Below are 27,247 nucleotides of genomic sequence, written 5' to 3'. Positions count from 1 at the left end.
AACTTCAGTAAGGACCCTATCTCCTCACTTTCCGCAGTCATTACCGGTGCCATCCTGTCATTATTTCCGGAAACCGTTAAAACTACACACTCTGCGAGCCTCTCCAGCTACTCTTTGAACTTTACATTTTCTTCGTACCAGTTAACTTCAACTCCTCGTTCTTCTTTAGTTTTAGGTGGTGGTAACTTCTCCTCAACCTTATCTTTTACCAGCCCGATGTTTGCTAACTGAATAAAAAAATTCTTCACTTTCACGAGCACTTTTCACTCAACGCACGGCATTTCGCTTCTAAGTTCTCACACCGCGATGTAACTTCTTCGTTTACTCTTGTTTGTTCCTCCTGCATTACATTTAAATGGCTTTCTACCTGTTCAAACTTTGTCCTGAACTCTACGGCGACATCATCTTTAAATTCAATCACCGTGTCTCGAAACTTCCCTCCGATTTTTTCAATTAAATCGTTTTCTAACTATTTTTTCTACTCGGCACTTTCAGCAATTGATTCCTATCCCAACTTAGTATTTTCCTCAGTTAACTCTTTCCTTGAATTCTCGTTCTGTTCAACATACATCTTAGCATTTTCCGCAAATGACTCTTTCTTTAACTCACCACTTTTCGCGTTAGCTACAAAAATTAGCCCCAATAAAACGTCTAACGCCCATTCAAGGTTTGGAGACACAAATAACGGTGAACTCTGCACGTTTACTGGTGTTTTAGCCTCGTGTGCACTCGCACCTTGGAAACTGTGTACATGGCTCGGGCTACCAGCAACCATGAGTGGGGCATACGGGCTGTACTCAAAATTCAACGCTTCCGCAGCGCCACTAAAATCCGGGTCAGTCACTAGTTTCTCTGAGCACTTAGCACTGAAAGCACATGCTCTCTCGATCTGAACATTTTCATCACTGAAGGGACGAGTCTCTTTTCTATAACATTGAGTCCTTGATGTACTATCTACCAACTCCCCAACTTCTAATTCCTTTCTCCTCGTGCAACTTCTTCAGCTATTACGCGTATCCATTTTACAACTAAAACACGTGAACCCAGATACCAATGCTGAGACACTTGCCTATACAAGTTAGATCCTCGAAATAATACAGTAAATCTTTATCTAATTTAGCAACACTAAACAAAATATTCGCCACATGCAAACCTAAAACAATGAAACAATCTTCACCGGTATTTCCTAACACGCAATATTTCGTCTTCTGCAATAGTTAAAAAAGTCCTACACAATGTAAAACACTTTAAAATCCCCAAAAAGAGACGAATACACTTCACACAAAAGTATAAGAAAGAAACACGATGTAGGATGACAACGCATATAATGACACTCGTTAAGCACAATACAGAAATTGTGCAAGATCTGTGGAAAAGAAAATTTGTATTATAACATCCTTATAAATCTTTAATCAAGTTTTTAATGGTTGCTGGAAATTAATGAAAAACGTGTTTTCCTGAATACTGGACCCCTTTTCAGACCAAGGTAAGTGATTCTAGGTCTTTAAGTAGATTGTTCTTATTCCTAGTATTGATACTATGTATGAAACTATTGTTTGGAAATAGACATATACTACTTGCACAAAAAATTCATTAAAGAATAAATATACTGAGAAACAGTGATTAGAATACAAAGTTCCTTGAATAGGTTTCTACATAATGTTCTTGAATTTACTCCACAAATGAGCCTACGCTTTTGCACTCTAAAAACTTTTGGTTGGTTTGATGAGTTACTGCAGAATATGATCCCGTGTAACATAATTGAATGAAAGTAAACAAAGTACATAAATTTTTTATATTCCTATCTCGTGCATCTGACATCATTCTCATTGCAAATACAAACTTTTTTAGGCACTTCAGCAATTCTGTGGAATGCTCTCCCCAACTGAATTTATTATCTAGTTGTAATCCCAGAAATTTAGCGCTGTCAACCTCTTCGAACTACACGTCTTCAAATGTTATACACATGATGGGAGGATATCTCTCACAGGTTCTGAACTTCATATAGTGGGTCTTTTCAAAGTTTAACGACATTGAATTAGCTTTAAACCGTTTATTAATGACACTGAAAATTTAATTAGCAGCCATTTGTAAATTTGTACTTGACTCGCTATTTTTTGCAATGTTTGTATCATCTGCAAACAGAACAAAGTTAGCATCTGGCAATGTAACAGAGAAGACTTCATTAATATACACAAGAAAAACAGAGTACCCAAGATGGAACCTTGAGGAACACCACATGTAATTGATTTCCAATCAGATGAAGACTGGCTGCTTACTACACAGGTATTGCGTAACAACTACTTTAGCTCTACACAAAAGTTGGCTAAACTGCCACTACCATTCAAGGTATATGGAATCATCGCACAAAGAGAGTCACACACTCTCTCTCTAGCAGACGAGATAATGCGTAGGAAAAAAGGAAGCACAGAAATATAGCAAGGAGCATAGAAATATAGCACGGATACATAATAAGCATGGTTAGGGGGGCATAAATGGTGAACAATAATAAAAACGGCAAACTGCAGGGACGGATTCCTGACTGAAAATGGAGGAAAAAGGTCCTGAATGGTAGAGTATTGATGTATGGCCATGCACGGCTATACCCATACAAACACCTTCACTGACACCAACCACATTAAATATTATTTGTGTTATCATGGGTTCTTTCAGACAGGCGAACGTGCAGGGAGGCGGCGGACTGTACATACACCAGATTTGGAGGACTGCATTCTACAGGATATTGAGTCGAACCCTAGCACAAGCTCCAGGCAAGTGGCCCGCCAACAAGGTGTAAGCCAAGGTATCCTGAATGACAGCCGCTACTATTCCTATTACATACAATCCCATGGAGATCACTTTGAACGTCTGTTGTGACGCGGATGTGATGCAGCTCGGTATTGTGTTCCGGGACGATTTGTTGTCGCTGCACACACCCCGCAGATTGCCGGGCACATGTTCACAGGACCTTTTTTCCTCTATTTCTAGTCAGTCCCTGCAGTTTGCAAAATGTAATTTGAGAAAATACAGTATCAGAACATTAAAGTGCCGCTGTGGCTGTCTGATGAAACACTCTGCTACTGTTCCTTCTCCTCAGAATTAAAATCACAGATGCACCGACAGAGGTGCTAAGAAGTATAGAAAGGCTGAAGACAGCTCAACAGAGCCAGTAGAATGACTGACATTGAGATGTTCGAAGCTGTCTGTGATTTGTATAAACTTTGTTCTCTGTGTAGTCGTATTTTAATTGTTTGTGTGTCATATATTTTGGGAGAGAAATTCAGCATTTGCCTAAACTGGGGTGGAAAACCATCTAAAATCACAGACAGACAGATCAGTGCAACAGCCGTGGTCATTAATGCTCCATGGGGGTTCGATGCTGGTCTGGTGAAGCTTTCCTTCTTGCAAGCTAGAATGCCGTGCATTACACTGTTCAAACAGGTATGTTTTGGCTCAATAGTGAATGTATGAGGGCTGTTCGGAAAGCAAGGTCCGTTAAGTCGCGAAATGGTAACGAAAGTGAATCTTTGCACAGATGTGTTGGTCAGTGTCTCAAGTATGCTGTCGACAGCGTCATGTCGCTCTTTTCAGTTCTGAGCACACAGTGAGCATGTAAAGATGCCAAGAATAACAGTCCTCCGCCAAGTATGAGTGCCCGCTTAGGGGTTTCGCCTGATATCATGCAACCAACCCCATATAACGTACCCGTCATGCATTTCCTTCCTCATGACAATTCTCGTCCGCACCATATAGCCCGGCCTTGGCTCCCTCTAATGTTCATCTATGCTCACATGAACCGTCAGATAAAAAGAAAAGATATTGGCACACACAAACAGCCGCCGACCACTGTAGAGAAGTGGCGGAAGGCACAGGCGGCTGCCTTCTATGACGAGGGTATTGGGAAGTTGGCACAGTGCTACAACAAATCTAAGTCGGAGCGGCGACTATTTAGAGAAGTAGGTGGAAGTTGTAACAAATAAGACATTTTTGATTTTCACTGTGATTTCCATTTCGCGGCCGTTCGGACCTTACTTATTTCAAAGAAACGTGGGATATGGTAAAGCTAGTGAAGAATAAAGGAGCAGCATTCAAATATGTCATTACAAAAGGATGTTAAGAATCAAATGGTAAAATGATAAACGAAATTACGATTGCATGTAGCTTCACAACTTAACATCCTCCTTCCTCATCGCTATCATTAAAGGTTGTGTACAAGCTTTGCACGATGTGGAACGAATTCGGCCGTAACTAAGCGTAAGGAACAGTCTGGTATTCATGTAGAACGATTTAGAGAATCATGCATATTGTAAATGCAGATGACTGGGTAAGGATTTAAAGTCCCTTCCGCCACATACCGTTCCAGTGGTTTACTCCTTGCACCACATACCGTGGCGACACTGAAGCACTTGAGTGCAAGTGAGCGAAAGCTGCCTGTCGCCCTCCAAGTACACAGTGCTATATTGGAGACCCAACATCTGAATAAATTCTAGCGATATAAACAAATGGATATATATATATATATATATATATATATATATATATATATATATATATATATATATATATATAATTCTACGTTGATATGGGTACCCACATGATATGTATGCAGATTATTTTACGTGACATACAGGTGAATTATTTCTTCAGTTTCTGTACTTTCATTTTGCTTACCTGTAATTGTAACAGATATCTTACCTGCAGAACAAGTTAGGATGAAGAAAGCAGCCAGTGCATGCAGGAACTCCATAGTCTGCAATAAAGAAAAAACCTTAGTACTGAGAGATACTGATGCAAGCGGATTGTCGTTTTAAAAGTGTTAGTTCACAAATGAAGCCTTCATTTATCAAATGAAACACATGGGAGGACTTTATTGCAACCATTACATCTTATTCCAGCATCCTCTACACAGGGACGTTAGCGGAAGCAGCACTGCAGGTGTGGAACATTCTCTTTATTTAGAACCACTGATACATTGGCAACAATGAATAACATCTATATTACTATGCAACTATCTCGGAACCCGAGGCACAGTAACAACATCCATTTGCAAGTTGCCGATCTAACGGCTTACAGGGCAACAAAAATTTGGTTTTCAATATTTCGCGTGATTAAGGACCAAATTCAAAAATTTCAGATGCTGTCAAAATTTAATTTATGTTAAAAGTTTAACATGGTAAGACAAGCATTACAGTTAGAAACTGTGTGTTTGTTTCAAGGCAACTTATCTACGGCGTGCAAATGTCCGGACTTAATTTATCAAGCATGGGAGAATGAGAGCACTTAGCATTATCCAACAAACGTTACACACAATTCCAAACCTTTTCTCGGTGACACCCCCTCCCCCCCTCCCCAAGAAAAATGATGAAAGGAAAAAAACTTTAATTGCTTATTACATTTCCGTTGTTCATGTAATAAAACATTAGCATCGAGCATGACGTTTAATTTTTTAATTTCTTTTTTTTTTTTTTTTTTTTTTTTGTAACTGCGAATAGCACATCTGACGACCACTTCCAGTTTCAGTTCTTCATTCTTTGTTATTTCCTTTTCTTCTAGTAACTTTCCATCTGTTCGCTATGTTTCCTCTTTCTGTCATCAGATGATTCTGAACAAGCCTTTTTAGCTGCCCTGCCTGCAATCCTTCCATTTTCAATACTTTTTTCCCCTAAAGGCTTCTCTGTTGTTTTTATCCTCTGCTTTTATATTGTTTCTTTCTAAATCCTTTTTTACTTCTTTGACCCAGCTTATAGTGGAATTCTTACCTCACCTGTCTTACATTCGAAATAAATGTTCAAAAAACGCGAGTATTCTTTTTCTCATTACGTTTGAAATATTTTCAAAACTTTGTTATATTTCAACATTATTTCGTACTTTCCAACCTTCTGCAGTGTTTTGTGGTCCTAATACTTTCCTTATAATTCGTCATTCTAATATTTCTAATTTACCTAATTATAGTTTAATGTCGGACATTCGCTTGAATATAGGCAGTTTAGCTTCACTGTTGTGTTGCAGTGCCTCATTTTTGCATGTTTGGGTATGCATTTTTTATCGTAGAGGTCTTTGGTGATTATCATATGCTCTCTCTTTTCCTCTATTGCAGATTTTTCCAAAGCATTTTTTCGGAGTATCTCCCCAAGATATTTGAACGTTTTTTACCCTCTCTAGTTGTCCAATACCTGTTTTCAGGAATTTTGCAGCATCTTTAACGTTTGTTAAAACTTTGTTTTTTTTTCTGCGGAAACTCTTAAGCCAGCTCTGCTGGCTATTTCTTCCAGGAGATTTATTTGTCTTATAGCAGATACCATGATTTCGGATTGTGTAGAAAAATTGTCTGCAAATGCAAGAGAGTTGTTTTCTATCTATTTGCTTCATTTTGCTAACTTTAGAAGGTGAAATGTTGAGTTCAGTACGTTTTTCGTTCCAAATTCTCACTGTTTTTCTTACACACTATTAAAAAGGACTGGGGATAGGCCGTCACCTTATCGTACACCTGTTTTTATTTTGAAAGGCTGTGAAATTTCTTCCGTAAATTTTACTTTACAGACTGTATCTGTATGTTTTTCACGGATTAGTTTTGCTTATTTTAGATTTTATGCCAAATTCTCGAATTATTTTATCTACAGTTTCTCTGGCAACAGGATCAAAAGCCTGTTTGAAATCCACAAACATAACTACAATGTTCTAAGCATGATTTCCCTTCCTCAAACCACCATGGTTTCACCTAAATGACTGCTTAATAAAATCTTGGAAAATATTTTATACGCTACTATCAGTAAAGAGATTCCTCTTAGTTGCTTTAGATGCTGTTTAATACCTTTTTGGTGCCAACTTTCCATTCTTATGGGATCTTTCTATTTTCTAGATTTCTTCAAAGCGTAAATTTAGCTCATTCGCTATATTTGGCAAGGACCGCTTCAAACGTTCAGCTGTAATAGAATCTTCTCCACTAGCTTTGTTGTTTTAGAGGTTTTTAGTCACTCCTCCAATTTCTTCTATAGTTGGTGGTAAATCTTCTTCCAGATTTTCATTAATATCTGAGAATTCCAATTTATGACTTGGTTCACGACAGCTCAGAAGCTGATGAAAATATCTTGCTCGTATTTCACAATCTTCAGTATTGCTTAACCCAAAGTTTGATAAAAGTCACGGGTGTTATTTTTTACAGAGTTTTTGTTAATTTTCAAAAGTTTCTCCCTTCCAAAGGCTCGTTTGGTATTTTGATTAACCTGGCTGTTTCCTAACTTTGTTTTTTAAATTGACATTATCTTCAACATTCTTTGAGCATTTCCATTTTTCCCAATTTTTAGCCCTCTCAGATATGGCTTCTTCGCATGTTTTATTAACCTTCGGGATTTTCTTGTTCTTTATTAGATAGGAGCTTGACTTTAATTTTCGAGAAGTAATGAACAGAATCAGATTTATCATTCCTTACTATTTTCACATTCATAATTTCCATTGTACTTTTTGCGAAATAGTCACATAATCAAACTGAAATTCTCCTAACATTGGACTGTGTGATATCTACGTTTTAGCTTTTCTTGGGAGTTTCCTAAGGAAGGTTTACATTAGTTTCAGGTGAGAGCTTTGACACAAACTGATTGCCTCAAGCATCTGCGTTGGTTCTTCTATGAGCTGGGTATTGTCCTACTACGTTTCTACATTTCTTTTCTCCGCCTATTTGTGCATTGAAGTCACTTAATATTAATATGGTGTTCGTCTTTATAATTTTGGATAATTCAGTTTCTGAAAGATTGCTGAATTCCTCTGCTTTTTGTGTATTTTTCCTATTTTCATTTATTATTTCTTTAGCACGAATTCCATTCACAACACATTTTTTAATAAACTGGCTTCCGGGACGTATCCACATAACCATTTTAATAGCGAAATTACGACGATACGAACGTAAGGACAACAAAACACCCAGTCCCCGAGCGGAGAAAATCTCCGATCAGGCCGGGAATCGAACCCAGGCTATCCGCCGCGCTTGGCGTGCATCTACCGAGGCAGTCACATTACAGTTTGCAGACAGTATCCGCATATACCACCAAACCTACGTGCAAAATTATATCATTGTACGACACCTAGTTCAGGACATAACGTCATGAACATTGAGATACGTGATGAACTAGCTTCTTAAAATGCACCGCCCATTATCCAGTTTTTATTCATCCAGTCTTCCATAATGTATGCAGTTGGCTACTTCTAACAAACTTTAAGCATTATTTCAGACCTTCCCTAAACTTTTTCTTGCTTACAAATTTATAGCAAATATTTAATACATTAATTAATTAGTGATCAGACGTTTGAAACAGTTTTATACATGGGTGTTGGGTTCTTTAAAGAATCGGGCATTTGCTGGTGGTCAACTAAATTGCCCTAAGGGAAATCCTAAAGTTCGGGGCTCAAAGGGAAGCAAATGAACAAAGCATTCTGCTATATGTGAATTTCTTTGCACTGAAAGATGTCTTTTTCTAAATGATATACGGAACTGATACAGAGTTTATCTTACTTGTGTAGGGTTCCTGACAACGAAATATTCGTATTTCAGGATCATTTGCCACTCTTCACAACACCCGTTCCCCCACATCTGGCTTGCGGACCGTGTGAAACCTGCCACGAGCCCTTTCCCTTGTTCATAATGTTCCTGTGTCAACAACTCGTAACAAAAACAAGCAGATTTGTTTTTCAAGTGGACTGCAGTGTTGAGAAAGTAGTACGGCGTACGTGACCCGTAGCAGTCGATTAACGTAGTTGGTTAAATCACAGCAGAATACCCTGTCTGACATTTTCAGCGTGGAACAAACAGCCATCTGTTTCACTGTTTACGTTTGTCACGCACCGTGGAATCTCTAATCTTGATCTGATGTCGACACAATTTTAGACCGATACGTACGGAATGGCTGTTGTTGGAGACTGTGGCAAGTGCTCTGTCTCTAAAAGTACCACAGGCAGAAGATCCATACCAAAACGGAGGACACAAAACGCAGGAGTGCAAAGAAGGGCGGCATGAATGGTCACAGGTTTATCTGACTGGCGGGAGTGTGTCAGAGAAATGCTGAAAAGTCAGAATTGACAGACAGAAACGCCTTTCCCGTCAAAGTATACTTACAAAGTTTCGAGAACCAGTAGTATGCAAATAATCTAGACTGACGTATTCTTCAGCCCCCTTGCTACGTCCTCGTACTTAATTCTCTCCTTACACACTATCTCGATCTCAAAGCGCTTAGCTAAATGCGTAACCGATTTTCAAAGGTGGTTAGCTTTGTTTGCGTCCAGGGGTGAGCCACACTCTTTTCGCAGTATCCTGTTATTATTCCGTTAACTTCCTTTAACTTGATTAAACTGCAACCAGGATTATAGTTGGCGAAATGAATGGATTTCCTTAAAACAAGTTGGGTTCTTTTCAGCAATAAAAACGTTTCATTAAACCCTAATTACTACGGCAATGATAGATTGGTTTCAGAGCTCCGACAAGAGTACAGTAAGTCTGGCACGCCACGTTGCCGTTCAGTGTTCGAAAAATCGTTTGTGGATAACTTTACGTAGCCCACGAGCCAACGAATTTCACAAGTCTTTAAACACGATGCTGTACTTAAAAATGAAAGTCCACGAATCTAAAAAACAATTTTCACAGGTCTAACATCGCTCTGCTGTTCAGGAGTTAAAGTCCACGAACACACCTGTCGAAAATTTCTGTTATGTTCGTAACCGAAGCAGAAATTCAAGAAGTCCCTAGACTTGTCGTTCGCAAAGCTCCAGACACCTTAATCGCAACTGATACCCCGCTTATCTGTGCTTATCTTTAGTCGCCGAATTCTTAACGGGAACTCACCCAGGCTAACATTGTCGCTGTCCTTATACGGACTTGATCTTTCATTATAAAAACCCAAAAAGTTACACATCTGTACATCTAAACCAGTTATAGATTAATGTCAACCGACGCGTTCTGTCTGCTTATGTGTGAAGGCTAATCTCACGAACTACTGTAGGGATTTTGATAAGGTTCTCATTAATAGACAGATTCACGAGGAAGGTTTGTGTCTAAAATGTATGATTGTAGTAATGATGAGAGTGAAATATACGTAGTGTTATGAAACTTCCTGGCAGATTAAAACTGTGTGCTCGACCGAGACCCGAACTCGGGACCTTTGCCTTCCGCGGGCAAGTGCTCTGCCATCTGAGCTACCGAAGCACGACTCACGCTCGGTCCTCACAGCTTTACTTCTGCCAGTATCTCGTCTCCTGCCTTCCAAACTTTACAGAAGCTCTCCTGCGAAACTTGCAGAACTAGCACTCCTGAAAGAAAGGATACTGCGGAGACATGGCTTAGCCACAGCCTGGGGGATGTTTCCAGAATGAGATTTTCACTCTGCAGCGGAGTGTGCGCTGATATGAAACTTCCTGGCAGATTAAAACTGTGTGCCCGACCGAGACCCGAACTCGGGACCTTTGCCTTTCGCGGGCAAGTGCTCTACCATTTGAGCTACCGAAGCACCTTAAGTTTCTCATTCTGGAAACATCCCCCAGGCTGTGGCTAAGCCATGTCTCCGCAGTATCCTTTCTTTCAGGAGTGCTAGTTCTGCAAGGTTCGCAGGAGAGCTTCTGTAAAGTTTGGAAGGTAGGAGACGAGATACTGGCAGAAGTAAAGCTGTGAGGACCGGGCGTGAGTCGTGCTTCGGTAGTTCAGATGGTAGAGCACTTGCACGCGAAAGGCAAAGGTCCCGAGTTCGGGTCTCGGTCGGGCACACAGTTTTAATCTGCCAGGAAGTTTCATATCAGCGCACACTCCGCTGCAGAGTGAAAATCTCATTCTGGATACGTAGTGTTATCTGTACCATCAGCAATGGCAGCCGAAAGACTATCGGCGGAACAACTCACTCCCATTCTGCCAATGGCCTTGTCGAAGAAGGTGGAGAAGCGGACAGAGGTTCAGGGCACTCTTCTTGCCCCTCAGGTGGGAAACTTCCCCTAAAAGGCGGAAGATCAGCAATGATCAATGGCATGAGGATGCAGAAGGCAATGGAAATAACTGCATTAAAGACACATATTTATGTGTATTAAAAGAGATGCAGCTTGTAACTGGAAAAAGTGTCTCCATTGGCAAAAAATTCCGGATTAGCCCACCATTCCGGTTCCTGGGAGGGAGCCGCCAAGTGGGAGCTGACCACGAGAAAAGTTGGAAAGACCAACGAAAGGATAATATTTTACGAATCAGAGCGTGGAATGTCTCAAGTCTGAAGTGGTAAGGAAGCTAGAAAAAATGAATAGGGAAATGCAAAGGCTTAGTCTAGATATAGTGGGGGTCGGTGAAATGAAATGGAAAGAAGGTAAACGTTTCCGATCAGATGAATACAGGGTAATATCAACAGCAGCAGAAAATGGCATAAAGGAGTAGATTCGTTACGAATAGGAAGGTAGGGCAGAGAGTAAGTTACTGTGAACAGTTCAGTGATGGGTTTGTTTTCATCAGATTCGACAGATACTAACGCCGACAACAATAGTTTTGTCATACATGCCGACGTCGCAAGCAAAAGATGAAGAACAGGTTGGAAATATCTGTATGGTTCAGGGCTTGTGTAGTCTAATACAATGACCTTCTTGGCGACGATCTGCAGCCGTATTAACTTATCGAAATGTATTCACAAATTGCTGATAAAATTATACACCAATTGTACCAATGATCAGTGACAGATGACAGTTCATGCCGGACCGGGGCAAATCAAAGATTGGTTCGGTCCGGGAGGCGTACGCGGATAGCCAAAATGGTCAAGGCCACCGCTGGCGTTAAGCGGGAAACCCGGATCCGAGTCCAGTCCGGCACAGATTTTCATCTGTCAGTAATCATTTGTACAGTTGGTGTATAACCGTATTCGCAGTTTTGGAGGAAACAGGAGAATATGGGCTTGGTAGTAGGAATGAGAGAGAAGAAAGGCTGAGTTGTGCAATAAATTTCAGTTAGTAATATACTGTTCAAAAATCACAAGATATACTTGGAAAAGACCTGTAGATACGGAAAGATTCCAGATGGATTACATCACGGTCAGACAGACGTTCCGAAATCAGATGCTGCATTGTAAGACGTACCCAGGAGCAGATATTATAGTATGATGAAGAGTAGAGTGAAGTTTAAGAGAATCTTACGGAAGAATCAGTGTCGAAAGAAGAGGGATACTAAACTAATGAGAAATGATGAAACGCGTTTGAAATTCGCTAAAGATAAGGAATGCCACAGTACTCATTTCAGTTGAAGAGATGTTGTCATCTCAAAAAGAGCAATCACAGATGGCGGGAAGACAAATATAGTTACTAGAAAGGTAACTGCTAAGAAACCTTGTGTATCAGATGAAATACTTCAGTTTATGAACGAAGGAAGGCAGTACTAAAATGTTCAGGGAGAAACGCGAAAACAGCAATATAAAACACTCAGAAATGGAATAAGTAGGTAGTGCAGGCAAGCCAAGGCGAAATGGTTGCAATGAAGACGGGAAAATGGAAGACCAAAAGATCTTCGGAAGGACTGACCCAACGAACTGAAAAGTCATGGCATCATTCTGTGAAATTAAAAGCAAGGGCGGCAGCATTCAGAGTGCAATTGGAATTCCACTGTTAAACGCAGAGAAGAGAGTGGATAGGTGGAAAGATTACGCTGAAGGCCTCTATGAGGGGGAGGAATTGATGATAAGGGGGGGGGGGAGGAATTGATGATAAGAAACGGGAGTCTACATGAAGGATATAGGGGTTCAGTATTAGAGACAGAATTTAAAAGACCTTTGGAAGACTTAAGATTAAGTAAGGCAGGGGGGGGGGGGATAGATAACATTCCATCGAAATTTCCAAAATCACTTAGGGAAATAGCAACCAAACGACTATTCAAGTTGGTGTGTAGAATGTAAAAGACTGGCGACTATATAACATAAGACTTTCGGAAAATTATCGTCCTCACAATTCCGAAGATAGCAAGGTCCGACAAGTGCGAAAATTATCGCATAATCAACTTAACAGCTCTTGCATCCAAATTGCTGACAAGAATAATATATAAAAGAACGGAAAAAAGGTTGAGGAACTGTCAGATGACGGCCAGTTTGGTTTTCGGAAAGGTAAAGGCACCAGAGAGGCAATCCTAACGCTCCTTGTTCGAAGTTCTGAGAAAAATAGGGGTAACGAGAGGGGTAATGTATAAGGAAAGGCGGGTAATGTACCATATGTACAAGCTGGTCCCGGCGGAGGTTCGAATCCTCCCTAGGTTATGGGTATGTGTGTTTGTCCTTGGGATAATTTAGATTAAGTAATGTGTAAGCTTATCAGTTAAGTCCCATAAGATTTCACATACATTAGGACATTTTTGAACAATAAGACTGGGAGACCAAGGACAAAGTGCTGGGATTAAAAAGGGGATCAGACAGGGATGCCGTCTTCCACTCCTACTGCTCAGTCTGTACATGGAAGATGTAATGACGGAAGTAACAGAAAGGTCCAAGAGTGGCATTAAAATGTAAGGTGAGATGATGTAATGATAAGATTTCCTGACGACATTGCTATTCTAAGCGACAGTGGGAAAAAATTACAAGATGTATTGAACGGAATGATCATTCTAATGAGTAAAGAATATGGACTGAGAGTAAAGCGAAGACAGAGGATAGTAATGAGAAGTAGCAGAAATGTGAATATCTAGAAACTTAGAAACATCAAAATTGGTGATCACAGAGTAGACGAATTTAAGGGATTCTACTACCTTGAAAGCAAAATACAGCATGAAGGATGAAGCATGGAGTATATCAAAAACAGACTATCACAGGCAAAGAGGCCATTTCCGGCCAAAGGAAGTCTACTACTATCAAACATATACCTTAATTGACGAAGAAATTTCTAAGATTGTACGTTTGAGCATAGCTTTGTATAGTATCGAAACATGGACTGTAGGAAAAACCGGAATAGAAGGGAATAGAAGTGTTTGAGATGTGGTCCTACAGAAGAATGTTGAGAATTAGGTGGTCTGATAAGGAAAGGAAACAGGACGTTCTCCGCAGAATTGGAGAAGAAAGGAACATACGGAAAACACTTACAAAAAGAAGGGACGGGGTGACAGGATATCTGTTACATCAGGGAATAACTTCCACGGTGCTAGATGGAGTTGTAGAGGGTAAAAAAATGAAAAAAAACTGTAGAGGAAGACAGAGACTGGAACACATCCAGAAGATAATTGAGGACCTATGTTGCAAGTTCTACTCTGAGATAAAGAGGTTGGTACACAGGGGAGGAATTCGTAGCGGGCCGCATCAAACCAATCAGAAGACTGATGAATAATTAAAAAAAAGGGGGGGGGGCAGTTTCATACTCCAAGTGCAAGAGAGTGTTCTGAACCTCTGTTTGCTCCTTTGGCAAGGCCGTTGGCATACCGGAAATCTTAGACCATCATTGCTGTTATTTTTAATCAAAATTCAAGCCGTGGCTAATATCGAATCTGAGAACATGGACATCTGATTAGGATGGTGCATAAATTCATGGCATTTCCTTTTTTTTTTTTTTTTTTTTTTTTTTTTTGCTTGTTGGAATTCCGGTTGCTATGGGTTTATTTATCGATTGTCATCTTTTATTTGTAGTCAACTGGCGCTATTTTAAATATTGTCAGTTTGTCATTTGGAGATTCAGTAAAGCTGTGGACGATAGAAAATCGAGCGCCAAATGGAAAAATCAGAATACTTCCAAAATATTCTTCTGTTTGATTTCGGTAGAGGGCGGAGACAACCAGGAACATTCCCACCATGTATGGGGATAAAATCATTGGACAGTGCGTGGCAAGAAATGATTTTCTCGTTTTAAGGGGGATCGTTTTGTCACTAGTGACTCTCCACGTTCGGGAAGACCTTCGAGGTTTGATGAAGATCGTTTAACCGCTTTAATCCTCAATGATCCACGTGAGAGTAATCGAGAACTGACATATGTGATGATCTGTGATAATTTCATCATCGTGCGAAATTTACTTCCAATGGTGAAGGTTCAAAAATCGGATATATGGGTACCGCATTCTCCAAGCCAGAATCAGAGAAATCGGCGGGTGCTAATAAGTGCATCTCTGCTTACTCCTCATCAACTAGTTAGTGAACAGCACCGGCCATTCCTATCCTGTATCGTAACTGGTGACAAGAAACGGTGTCTTAATACAAAAATAAGGAAAAGAAAGGAATGGTTGAGTCCAAACAACGGTGCAACTCCCTGTACAAAGAGCTGCGGGTATCCACAAGAGATAATGTTACGCATCTGGTGGAACAGCTACGGTGTGGTGTACTACAAACTGCTACACCGAGGTGTAACCATCACTGCTGACATTTATTGTCAACAACTGAAACGCCTTGCAGACGCATTCCAGGAACAACAACCAGGAAGACTGTATGAAGTGATGCTACTCCACGATAACGCCCGTCCCCTTTCGGCGAGACTGACAAAACCACAACAAGCAGACGAGTTGAGACGTCATTCCGCACCCAACTTATTCCCCTGATCTTCCACCCTCAGATTTTCCTCCTTTCCTGCTCTCTATTGAGCAACCTCAAAGAACTTCCTTTACGGATAAAAACGCGCTTCGCACATGGGTCGACGAGTTCTTCGCCTTAAAATCACATGATCTCTACAGTCGCGAAATCTAAAAGTTACCCCAGCATTGTCAAACAGTTGTAAATAATGAAGGAGACTGTATTATTGATGACTGAAGTCCGTGTTACATGTATTAACATGTGGCGTTTATTAAACTTATGGAAAAACACTACGAACTTACGCACTAACCTAGTATATATGTATATAACATTACAACTACGCTAGACAAATCGTCCAGCTGTAGATTGGTGGTGCTACGTGACTCACGCTTGCGCCTGATTTAGTTGAGCTGTTGAAAAATACCAGTTTCATTGCCTACAAGAATTCTAGCGTAATGTCTTACACTGGTTGCACATGAACTTTATCATACACAAAAATTAAATTAAACTTATCGTTGCTACACGGTCCATTATGATGAACTCTGTTAGACGTCAACGTGCAATAACCAAATGGCTCTGAGCACTATGCGACTTAACTTCTGAGGTCATCAGTCGCCTAGAACTTAGAACTACTTAAACCTAACTAACCTAAGGACATCACGCACATCCGTGCCCGAGGCAGAATTCGAACCTGCGTCCGTAGCGGTCGCTCGGCTCCAGACTGTAGCGCCTAGAACCGCATGGTCACTCCGGCCGGCGTGCTATAACCACTCACAGACAAAGGTGGCAGTACTAACAGTGGAGGATATATGAAGCATGTCGGGGGGGATGCAGACAACAGTGCAGTTGTCGTAATTCGGAAACGCAGCTATTTATTTAATGTGCAAAAGAGGATGACCGTTGGCTTTCGTACCAAGGGTGGAAGTATTTCCGAAACCGCTAAGTTTGTAACTGTTCGCTTGCCACCGGGTTTAAACTATACTATGCATGGCAAAATGGCGCTTTCCAAAACTGGCGCCGAGGCAATGAGGTGCACCACAGCTCATAGATGACAAGGGTGAGCGACGGCTGCGGCGATGTGTACGGACGAGTACAAGTGCAATTTTTGAATGACTGACCGCCCAGATGATCCAAGAGGATACTGAGAGTGTGTCGTCAATGACTGTTCAGCGAGCGTTGCTGTGTATGGAGCTTTGCAGTAGGCGCCTGGTTCAAGCACCCATGCTGACCACTGTTCATTGGCAACGAAGGCGTAAATTTGCACTCCAGTTTCTCAACTGGACGTCCACTGAGTGGCGACAGGTGATGTTTCGAGATGAATCAGGTTTTATGCTCTATTGGCCAGATAGCCTTTGGTCGGAAATATCTGACAAGGGAACCTCCCCATCGCACCCCCCTCAGATTTAGTTATAAGTTGGCACAGTGGATAGGCCTTGAAAAACTGAACACAGATCAATCGAGAAAACAGGAAGAAGTTGTGTGGAACTATGAAAAAAATTAGTAAAATATACAAACTGAGTAGTCCATGCGAAGATATGCAACATCAATGACTATAGTACTCTAGGAGCGCCGTGGCCCCGTGGTTAGCGTGAGTAGTTGCGAAATGAGAGGTCCTAGGTTCAAGTCTTCCCTCGACTGAAAATTTTAGTATCTTTATTTTCGCAAAGTTATGATCTGTCCGTTCCTTCATTGACGTCTCTGTTCACTGTAATAAGTTTAGTGTCTGTGTTTTGCGACCGTACCGCAAAACCGTGCGATCAGTAGACGAAAGGACGTGCCTCTGCAATGGGAACCGAAAACATTTGTTCGCAAGGTTATAGGTCAACCGATTCCTCCACAGGAAAACACGTCTGATATATTCTATACGACACTGGTGACGGCATGTGTGTCACATGACAGGAATATGTTGTCTACCCACCTAACTTGTACACTTGGCGAACGGGTAAAAAGTTTCTTCTACCTTGCCCGATAGATTTTCTTGTGGATGTGATAATCACTCCCAAAAATTGATGAAAATATAAGCGTTTGTAACATAAACTGAAAATAAAAAGTTAAACTTTTCACCTGAGGATAGGTTTGAACCAAGGACATCTCGTTCCGCAGCTGCTCACGCTAACCGCGGGACCACGGCGCTCCTGAGCTCACGTGCGCCTTGATGTTGCTTATGATACGTATGGACTACTCAGTTAGTATACGAGGGCCGTTCAGAAAGTAACCTCCGGTTGATTTAAAAAAAATACACCAAGTTAAATAAAAATATTTTAATATATACATCTTACAACTACATCTTTGCACTATTTTTCTACATAGTCTCCATAGCGATTGAGGCACTTATCGTATCTCTTCACAAGCTTTGAAATTCCTTCTGCATAAAAATCACCCGCTTGTGCCTGGAGCCAGCCTGTGACCGCATCTTTGAGCTCTTCGTCGTCATCAAACCACTGTGACCCGAGCCATTTCTTCAAATGCATGAAGAGGTGATAATCACTTGGCGCCAGGTCTGGGCTGTAAGGTGGATGGTTGATAACGTCCCACTTGAAGGACTCAAGAAGGGCCGTTGTTCTGCGAGCAGAGTGAGGACGGGCGTTATCGTGCAAAAAAATTATACCGGAAGTCAGCATACCACGGCGTTTGTTCTGTATAGCCCGTCGTAAATTTTTTATTGTTTCGCAGTACACGTCTTGATTAATGGTCGTACCACGTTACATGAATTCAACCAACAACACCCCTTTGGCATCCCAAAACACCGTTGCCATCAGTTTTCTGGCAGAAAAATCTTGCGAGGCTTTTCTTGGTTTGGTAGGCGAATTTGAATGTGCCCACATCTTTGATTGTTCTTTTGTCTCAGGGTTCACGTACTTAATCCAGGTTTGGTCACCGGTCACGATTCTGTTTAACAATGGTTCTCCTTCGTCCTCATAACGTGACAGAAAGTCTAATGCAGAGGCCATTCTTTGAGTTTTGTGGTGGTCGGTAAGAATTTTGGGCACCCATCGTGCACAGAACTTACGGTAACCCAATCTTGCTGTCACTATCTCGTACAAGAGAGTCTTAGAAATCTGTGGAAAACCAGTAGACAACTCCGACATTGAGAAACGTCGATTTTCACGAACTTTTGCATCAACTGTCTGAACGAGTTCGGCAGTCACCAATGATGGTCTACCACTCCTCTCTTCATCATGAACGTTTTCTCGTCCACTTTTAAATAAACGTACCCATTCACGGACAACTCCTTCACTCATAACTCTTGGTCCGTACACGGCACAAAGCTCATGATGAATAGCTGCTGCAGAATATCCTTTGGCTGTAAAAAACCTTATGACAGCACGCACTTCACATTTGGCGGGGTTTTCTATTGCAGCACACATTTCAAACTGCCACAAAAACTAAACTAGCGCAGGTACGACGTTCACTCGACCACGGCTTGATGCCGACTGACCTGTTGAGTGCGTGAACGCACAGATGACGTCGCTACTCCCCCCACAACCCGCACTGTGACCAATCGGAGATTACTTTCTGAACCGCCCTCGTATTTTGCTTATTTTTTCATAGTTCCACACAACTTCCTCCTGTTTTCTCGATTGATCTGTGTTCAGTTTTTCAAGTCCTATCCACTGTGCCAACTTATAACTAAATCTGAGGGGGGTGCGATGGGGAGGTTCCCTTGTGAGAGCAAACACTCTCCAGAAGTTGTTATGGTCTTTGTAATGTTTTCGTTACCTGGGTGATCTCGTCATTCTGGAAGGCACAATGGATCAACACAAGTATGCATCTCTCCTTGGGGATCATGTCCACCCCTACATACCGTTTATTTTCTCTCGGCACGATGGTATCTACCAGTAGGACAATACAACACGTGACACAACTCGCATTGTACGAGGGTAATCCCAAAACTAAGGTCTCCTATTTTTCTATAAGTACAGAACTCTGTTTGCATGGCAGTTGGTCACACTGTTAGGAAGAGTGCTTCACGCGCTGTGTGCAAACATGCGCAAGCCCCGCTGAGGCGCTCAGTCTTGGCTTGGCAGTCGTTAAGAATGGAGCTCTCATTGGATGTTACCGCCAAGTGAGAATTGCGCAATGCGTAGTTATTCGCTTTTGAACGCCAAGGGCACTGCGCCGATTGAAATCCATCGCCAATTGACGGAAGTGTATGGTGAGTCGTGCATGGATGTCAAAAATGTTCGGAAGTGGTGAGGAGACTTAGCAGATGGTAGGACCGAAATTCACAACGAACAAAGGAGCGGGAACCAGAATGAGGTTTTCACTCTGCAGCGGAGTGTGCGCTGATATGAAACTTCCTGGCAGATTAAAACTGTTTTAATCTGCCAGGAAGTTTCATATCAGCGCACACTCCGCTGCAGAGTGAAAATCTCATTCTGGAAACATCCCCCAGGCTGTCGTTAAGCCATGTCTCCGCAATATCCTTTCTTTCAGGAGTGCTAGTTCTGCATGGTTCGCAGGAGAGCTTCAGTAAAGTTTGGAAGGTAGGAGACAAGATACTGGCAGAGGTAAAGCTGTGAGTACCGGGCGTGAGTCGTGCTTCGGTAGCTCAGATGGTAGAGCACTTGCCCGCGAAAGGCAAAGGTCCCGAGTTCGAGTCTCGGTCGGGCACACAGTTTTAATCTGCCACGAAGTTTCAAAGGAGCGGGAGATCGTCAGTTTCTGAGGAGACAGTGTTGAAGGTTGAGCAAAGCATGCGTGAAGATCGGCGGATCACCCTGGATGATCTGGGCACGTTGGTTGCTGAGGTTTCTCGAAGTACCGTTCACAGAATTTTAACGGAAACATTGAACTATCGGAAGGTGTGCGCAAGATGGGTGCCTCGCATGCTGACTGAGGACCACATGCGGCAACGAGTTGATGCTTCCCTCGCATTTCTTCACCACCTAGCAGCCGAACAACACAACTTTCTGGACGCAATTGTCACGGGTGACGAAACCTGGGCATACCACTTTACACTTGAGACCAAGCAACAATCGCGCCAGTTCATAAGTGCGGCGAGCTGGTATGACATGGGCATACAAAAACTGCCACAGCATCTACAAAAATGCATCGACAGAAAAGGTGATTATGTCGATAAACAGGTCAATGTTCAAGCTGTAAACTGATGTAAACCATTGTAGAAATAAACAGGTCTATGTACTTATAAAAAAATAGGAGACCTTACTTTTGGGATTACCCTCGTATGTGGGTGGGTCGAAGAGCTCTAGGAAGAGCTTGCCGCATTGCCCTGGCCACCAGACCCCCAGATTTAAATCCAAACGGAAATCTGTGAGACAACCTGGATCGGGCTGTTCGCACCATAGCTCCTCACCCGACAAACGTAGCGCAGCTGCGCACGTCGCTGGAGCGGGCATGGCTCCATGTCCTCGTCGTTATCTTTCAGAACCTAATTCACTCTCTTAATGCACGCCTCGCAGTGGCGCGCACTGCAAAAGGGTGGTTGCTCAGCCTTCTGACATATGGTTACATTAATGCGACTGGACGGTGTATTACACATGAATCCGAGCCGGAATTTCACCGTCTTTTTTTTTTTTTTTTGCCGCGGTCCTTGATTTTAGCATTTTTTTCATTTATTGAATGCAATGGTCAATATCAGCATTATTTACTGTTGTCTGTTTTAAACCTGATGAGAATTAAACTTCAGTAGAAAGCTATTGTAGTCTGTTATCTAACAGGCGACTCATATTATTGTTTTGCAATGTAATTTACAATAAAATGCGTTTCTTTACCTTCAAAAAACAACACTCCGACTCAGAACTCAAATTTTACTGCTTTAATAGAAATTATGTAGCTGTTTTCCGATAGTGCTATTCAAGCGTTATCTTCGACACTTTGTCATTTAAGATCGCTAAAGACATTTGGAAGTTATTAATTTTTAAAGGAATTAAATATCAACAAATCTTCCATCGTCGATGTCCAAAGTACTACCATATCTATAGAGCGGGTGTTTTGACGTGCTATAATTAATTAATGTATTTTCGTGTTAATTAACGTATTATAGAAAACCGTCAGAAATTGTTATAATATTGGACCGCTATAATTGCTTATAGCGATGTATTGCGGAAGGACATGTAACTATTTTCCTCTTCTTATTTACGAGTCTTGTAGTAACACCACAAACTAATGACACTGCAAGGTCTATTTGTTAAATATCGTGTTGTGGCAGGTTAATAGTAATGCATCGGCTTTTCACTATTAAAGCATACATAAACTGGGTAGTCAGAAATAGTCTGAAAAGTTTGTAAGGCCGTACCAGGGTTGGTTGTGCCGAAACATAATTACTGACAAATAATCCTTTTCGTTGCGCCGTTCCCTAGTTAACTGGCGTTGAAGTTAGCCTATAAGGACGTTGTGTGCGCAAATTCAAAAGGCCCGCCAGAGATAGTGTCGCCAAACGTGTTCAACGTTTGGTTTCCTAAAACCGAACAAGAGAGCGACACAAAAATTGGACACGGGATGGTAATAAGCCTCGGACCCGAGCCAAAGGCTGAGCAGTCTCGTGCGCTATCACCTACGCTATGAGAACAACTGACAATAATTGTATCAGGCGGGCCGCTTGAAATTTGCGCGCGCAGTGGCCTGATTCTACACTGGTCCTCCACAGTCCTGATAGTCTGACTAATATATGCCATGCCACAGCTGCAAGGGATACGGTAGACAGCCAGCTTACGCAAACCAAGATTCTCATCTATGGAACCTAAAAGGACGCTGATCTTAGATGGCAGTCTAAAAACAAACTTCCTGTCATATTCCCGCAAAATACGACCAATCTTATTCGAAACGCTCTCTGAATAGGGCAAAAGGGTGATAAGACTTTGGTGCCATCTCGGTATTACCATCACTCGCCCGGTGCACAGTTGGTCGATAGTGCAACGAACGTCTGATCTTTCACTATAACCATTCTGACGAAAGGTGACTTCGAGCTGACAAACTCTCAGGGTCCGAGATTACATGGGCCCTATGAGCCAATGTACGATGTACCCCTTCACGTTGAACCGGATGGAGACAATTGTCAGCCTGCAGATACAAATCAGTGGTGTTAAGCTTCCTATAAACGGGATGTCTCAACGTACCATCAGCCTTCCTTCTGACTAACATGTCAAGGAAGGAAAGACAGCCATCGTTTCCCACCTCCATTGTGAAACAATAATTCGAGTGGGTTGAATTGAGATGTTCTAAAAAAAAATCCTTCAGTTTCTCCGCGCCATGAGGCAAAACAACCAAAGGAACGTCTACATATCTCCGAAAACACGGAGGTTTCAAAGCCACCGACTCCAGTCCAATAACAAATTGGCAATAAAAGGTGACAGTGGACTTCCCATCGCAACTTCTTCTGTCTGCTCGTAGTATATGTCATTGAATAAAAAGTAAGTAGAAGTCAACACATGTCGAAACAGGTTCGTCAACTCAGCATTAAACCTAATATCAATAAAACGTAACGAATCAGACAAAAGAACAAGACTGAAGAGAGAGATCACATCAAAACTTATTATAATATCAGAGTCATCCAGACGTATTCCCTCTAAGCGACGTGAGAAACCGGTCTAGTCCTCAGTGTAGTGCTCACACCAGCATACTATAGAGCTCAACAGATTAGCAAGGTGTTGTCGGACGGAAAGGAACCCCTTCCTTGTGGGCCTTAGGGAGGCCATACAGCCTAGGTGGGAACAGCACAGTAGGAATTGAGACTATTGATAGTCTTCTGCGTCAAGGAACTTCTCTTCAGGAGGCTGTTAGTCTTCCCGTCAACACTTTTTGAGTAGTTAGCACCGATCCTGCCACTCGCTGAATCAGGTAGTAAACATTTCCTATTTTGAACGTAATCCAGCTTTTCCAAAACAATTACAGCATTACCTTGTCTGCAGGTAAAACAACAACGTGCGGATCAACTCTAAGTGAACGTAAAATAGCCCTCTCAATTCCTTGTTATTATTCTTGGGTGGATGTGACCCAGTCAACACACGACATTTCTTCCTCGTAGCCTCCTCTGCTACATCAGAAGGTAGTTTATAAATAGCCTTTCCAACAGAACTAATACACTGAATTACTGACAAACGCTTGGGAGTTGGTGCAGTATTTAAACCTTTCCCTAGCACGAATAAAGCTGCGGCGTCATAAGCTTTCTCAGTGAGACTTATCGCAGGACGTTGAGATGTAGTATTAAACTCCAAGCGAGCTAATAGTTCAAATTTCACCAAATGCCGGGCGGTTACAGAATTAAATTCCCAGTTGGAGAGCGACCATGAAACTTTACACAGGCAATCCCAAGAAAAAGCCGAAACTTTTGAAGCAGTTATTAAATGAAGCCGAAACACTTCCTTGGAAACAAAATCCAACTGTCGACGACTGTGATGGATCCTTTCGCGAACAAGAACGTTTCTTGGTGCGATTGGCGGCAGGAGAATTAATATGATGCACAACTTTTCCAAGTTGCATCCCTTTATTTTCCTGCCTTTCGTCAATTCCTTCCATTTTAATTTCAGGTCGCACTGATAAATTACGATCGGATCTGTATCTGCCCCTGGAAAAAAAATTGTTTTTCTTTTCCCTTTTAAGATGCGACACACAGTGCCTGTAAAATAGTAGTAATAATCATTCCAGAATGAATTTTCATTCCGTAGCGGAGTGTGAAACTTCAGGCAGTCAAAGCATTGTGCCATAATGGAAGACGAAACTGGGATCTTTGCCTTTTGCGGGCAGGTGCATTACCGACTTTTTATCTCATGCTGTGTTCGTCAACGTGTGTTTTTCTTTTTTCTCCTCTTCTCTTTCTTTTTTTAATGTCAACTCTCGAAATTAAATCTCTTCATGTTTAAATAGAAAAAGGAACATAGAACCCTTCTTCGGTAATATGATATTCTTTCTGGCCGAGTGAAGACTATTAGCACCCCTTGTCGTCCGTCCTCGTTGAAATCCAACTTGATTTCTCGTCAGTGCAAACCATTTAAAATGATTAAAAATTTTGGAAACGCCCTACATTTTTTCGGCCACAACTTTGTGACATTATCCACTGTTGATGATGCAGGTTAAGACTGAAAGTCCAGTGTGTCAGTTATTGATTAGTGAGTGAAATGAACCACGCACCAAATATACTACTGGTGTTTTGTCCCTAGGAACATGTGCCAGTTCGTTGTAAAACGTTGTTCATTGTGGTATGATTTGTTCTGCTCATTAAAGCAAATTTCTTCCCGTCCACGACCAAATTCCATTTTGAGCCGAACAAATGAATTTATGTGCGAGGGTACACTGTAACTGACATTTCTGCAGAGAGGATTTGGTGTTAGATTGATATAGTGAGCTTCACTCTAGCTGGAACCTCCTCATAGGTTACGTCCAACCAAGTGGAATTGACAACGGACGTTAGAAAGTTCTGATAAAAATTTCGCCACACGGTGCTCCAGTCCCCCGCTGTGTAACTCTTGTAAAGTGGGTGTACTGGTGTACGCTGGAATGCGTGTTTGTATGAAAAAGCTGTGGAAAGGTGGAGAGATTCCTCCCCCACTTAACTTGCCACAATGAAATACGACTGTACCTAGCGTGGCGAGAGTTCTGTTCCAGACAAGAATATTGGCACAGACATGTCGACTAGCCTAGAGGCATTGTACAAGGTTCTAGTTTCAGAATTTCTAATAGCTAATAAGAAACTGAAAATAAATATGATTTAAATAATACTGAAATAGACTAGAAGACTGTGCAAACCCAAACCGTCGTCAGAAATGGATGTGGCTGCCGTTAGAAATGGGTAACTTTAAAATGTTCTGTTGTTTCAAATGGTGAATCCGCATATGCTACTGCTGGATGTACCATCTAGCGGGTTTCAAAAACTGGTCCCGGAGCACTGCCCGTCGCGTTATCCTAAACGATATCCATTATGAACATATCTGAGTTGGTTATTGCAAACTGTCCGACCTTGACTGCACTGTATCTTTGACTGTCGGGATGTTTACTGTTTGTTGCCTTGACGTTGCCAGTGCCATTTGTGCTATAATCGTCAGCTTTACTACTAATCTGAGCTTGACTGTGAGGTTATGGTTCAATATTCCCCGTTCCAACTGTGTTCAGGCTCATTGTTTACAATCTCGGTATTATTAAAAGCAACTGAATTACTTCCAGCTGATGTGGCACCGTTTGCTACCGCTTCTCCATCTACTCCTGCTATGTGGTCATAAAATAAAGGTTTTCTTTTGATTAGGTTGCGCTCAAGACGAATCTTGGTCTGGGGCAGTCCTATTTAAGGTGGTCTGTTTCACTACATAAGAATCATGCTGATAGTTCCGCACTGTATGTAATGTGTGGTTTATAGTCTTCAATATTCATTACAGACAGCATCGGATTTTTTAACTTCCAATTTGATAAATCTTATTTCATTTGGAACGTGGAATGAAAAAAAGATCTGCCTAGACTTCGTGTCAAATTACACGAAAGTTTCCAGAAGGCTAAAATTTGAGTTTCCTTACTTCGTTTGGAATTACCGTTGGGATGTTAAAGTCACATGCATTTTCAAGTGCTTTCGACTGGACTAACGGCAAAGTTAGAGACAAGCCTGTTGGTAATTTCAACTCAAAGTTACCATTACACTCGCGGAGTACTCGCTCGTACACTTAAGTTAGAGAAAAGTTTAAGATAGTAGTTCGAGTCATTAGCATTAAGGTGCACACTGTCTACCAGATCTATTGTTAGTTTCGTGTAGGTAGTTACCCATTTCTGAATGTTTAGAGCTGTTGTACGGTCATTGTCCTCGGTGAATTCCACTTTCATCCTGGGGTACGTTTTCATTGTTGTTTATATAAGGATGGCCCAGAAAGTAATGCAACGCACTTTTTTCCTTCGAAAATTCTTTATTGAACTAATGAGCATTACACACACGAAAGAAGGGTGTGTTATCTACACGCCCTATTTTTCCACGTAATCTCCTTCCCGTTCTGTGGCCTTCCTCCAGGGCGAAACAAGGGCGTGTATGCGCTGTCGGTACAAATCCTTGTGCTGGTGGCGGAGCCAGTGCTTCACTGTGTGAATCACCTCCTCATCGCCCTCAAAGTGTCTTCCACGAATAGTATCTTTTAATAGAGAATGACAACATCAGCTCGCTGCAGCATGTCAGGTGTGACAGCCGTGAATGGTCTCCCCGATCGCTGCAAATCGTGGAGCTGCGCCGAATCGCCTTCTGAAGACCTCACACTCCGTGCCCTGTAACTAACTGTACTTCTGTCGGCAGCAGATGCTCCATAGACTTTGCACAAGCGTTTGTGAATATTCCCCACAGTTTCTTTCTCTGCAGTGAGAAATTCAATGAAGACCCGTTGCTTGTAACGTACATCATCTACAGACCCCATTTTGAAACTGCCCTGCAGCTACGCTATCTGTCGGAAGTGGCGGTAACTTGGCGTGCTCACTCAGGAGTCTTCAGATAGTACATACGTAACGTTTCACATTCGTAGCATTGTTTCCGGCTGAGAAAAAAAATACGGTGCATTACTTACAGGGCAACACTCGAATCTTTTCACACACTTAGGAAAGTGTAAAAACTACCACTTTCTGCGTTACGTAGTTGTGTGAAGGTGCAGTTCCATCGAGGCAATATGTGCCACGCTGCTGTGACGCATGCTACAACAATCAGTTCGACCAAGGTGACACAAGGCAGCATACCACATGCGGGCTTGTAGCATGCCGTAATTTTTTTGCAACCGCATGCGCCGCCTGTCGATAAGAAAAGGAGTGTTGCCGCTTGTCACTCGCTATCCAACTGTCCGGGTATCCATAAGGCTTGTTGCACG

General features: G+C 41.8%; 1 protein-coding gene across 1 annotated transcript in view; it reads right to left on the bottom strand.

Annotated features, from left to right (window-relative positions):
• The window catches only part of LOC126263743 (lysosomal acid glucosylceramidase-like), a 212,864-nt gene that overhangs the window by 178,873 nt on the left and 6,744 nt on the right, over window positions 1-27,247 (bottom strand). Inside the window, exon 2 of the mRNA XM_049960926.1 lies at window positions 4,696-4,750. Within this exon, the coding sequence (XP_049816883.1) occupies window positions 4,696-4,747 (52 nt within the window). The 5' untranslated portion in view covers window positions 4,748-4,750. The remainder of the gene's footprint in view (window positions 1-4,695; window positions 4,751-27,247) is intronic.

The sequence above is a fragment of the Schistocerca nitens genome, chromosome 6, assembly GCF_023898315.1.
Source record: "Schistocerca nitens isolate TAMUIC-IGC-003100 chromosome 6, iqSchNite1.1, whole genome shotgun sequence".
Classification (NCBI taxonomy): Eukaryota; Metazoa; Arthropoda; class Insecta; order Orthoptera; family Acrididae; genus Schistocerca; species Schistocerca nitens.
This window is presented reverse-complemented; position numbering and strand designations above follow the sequence as displayed.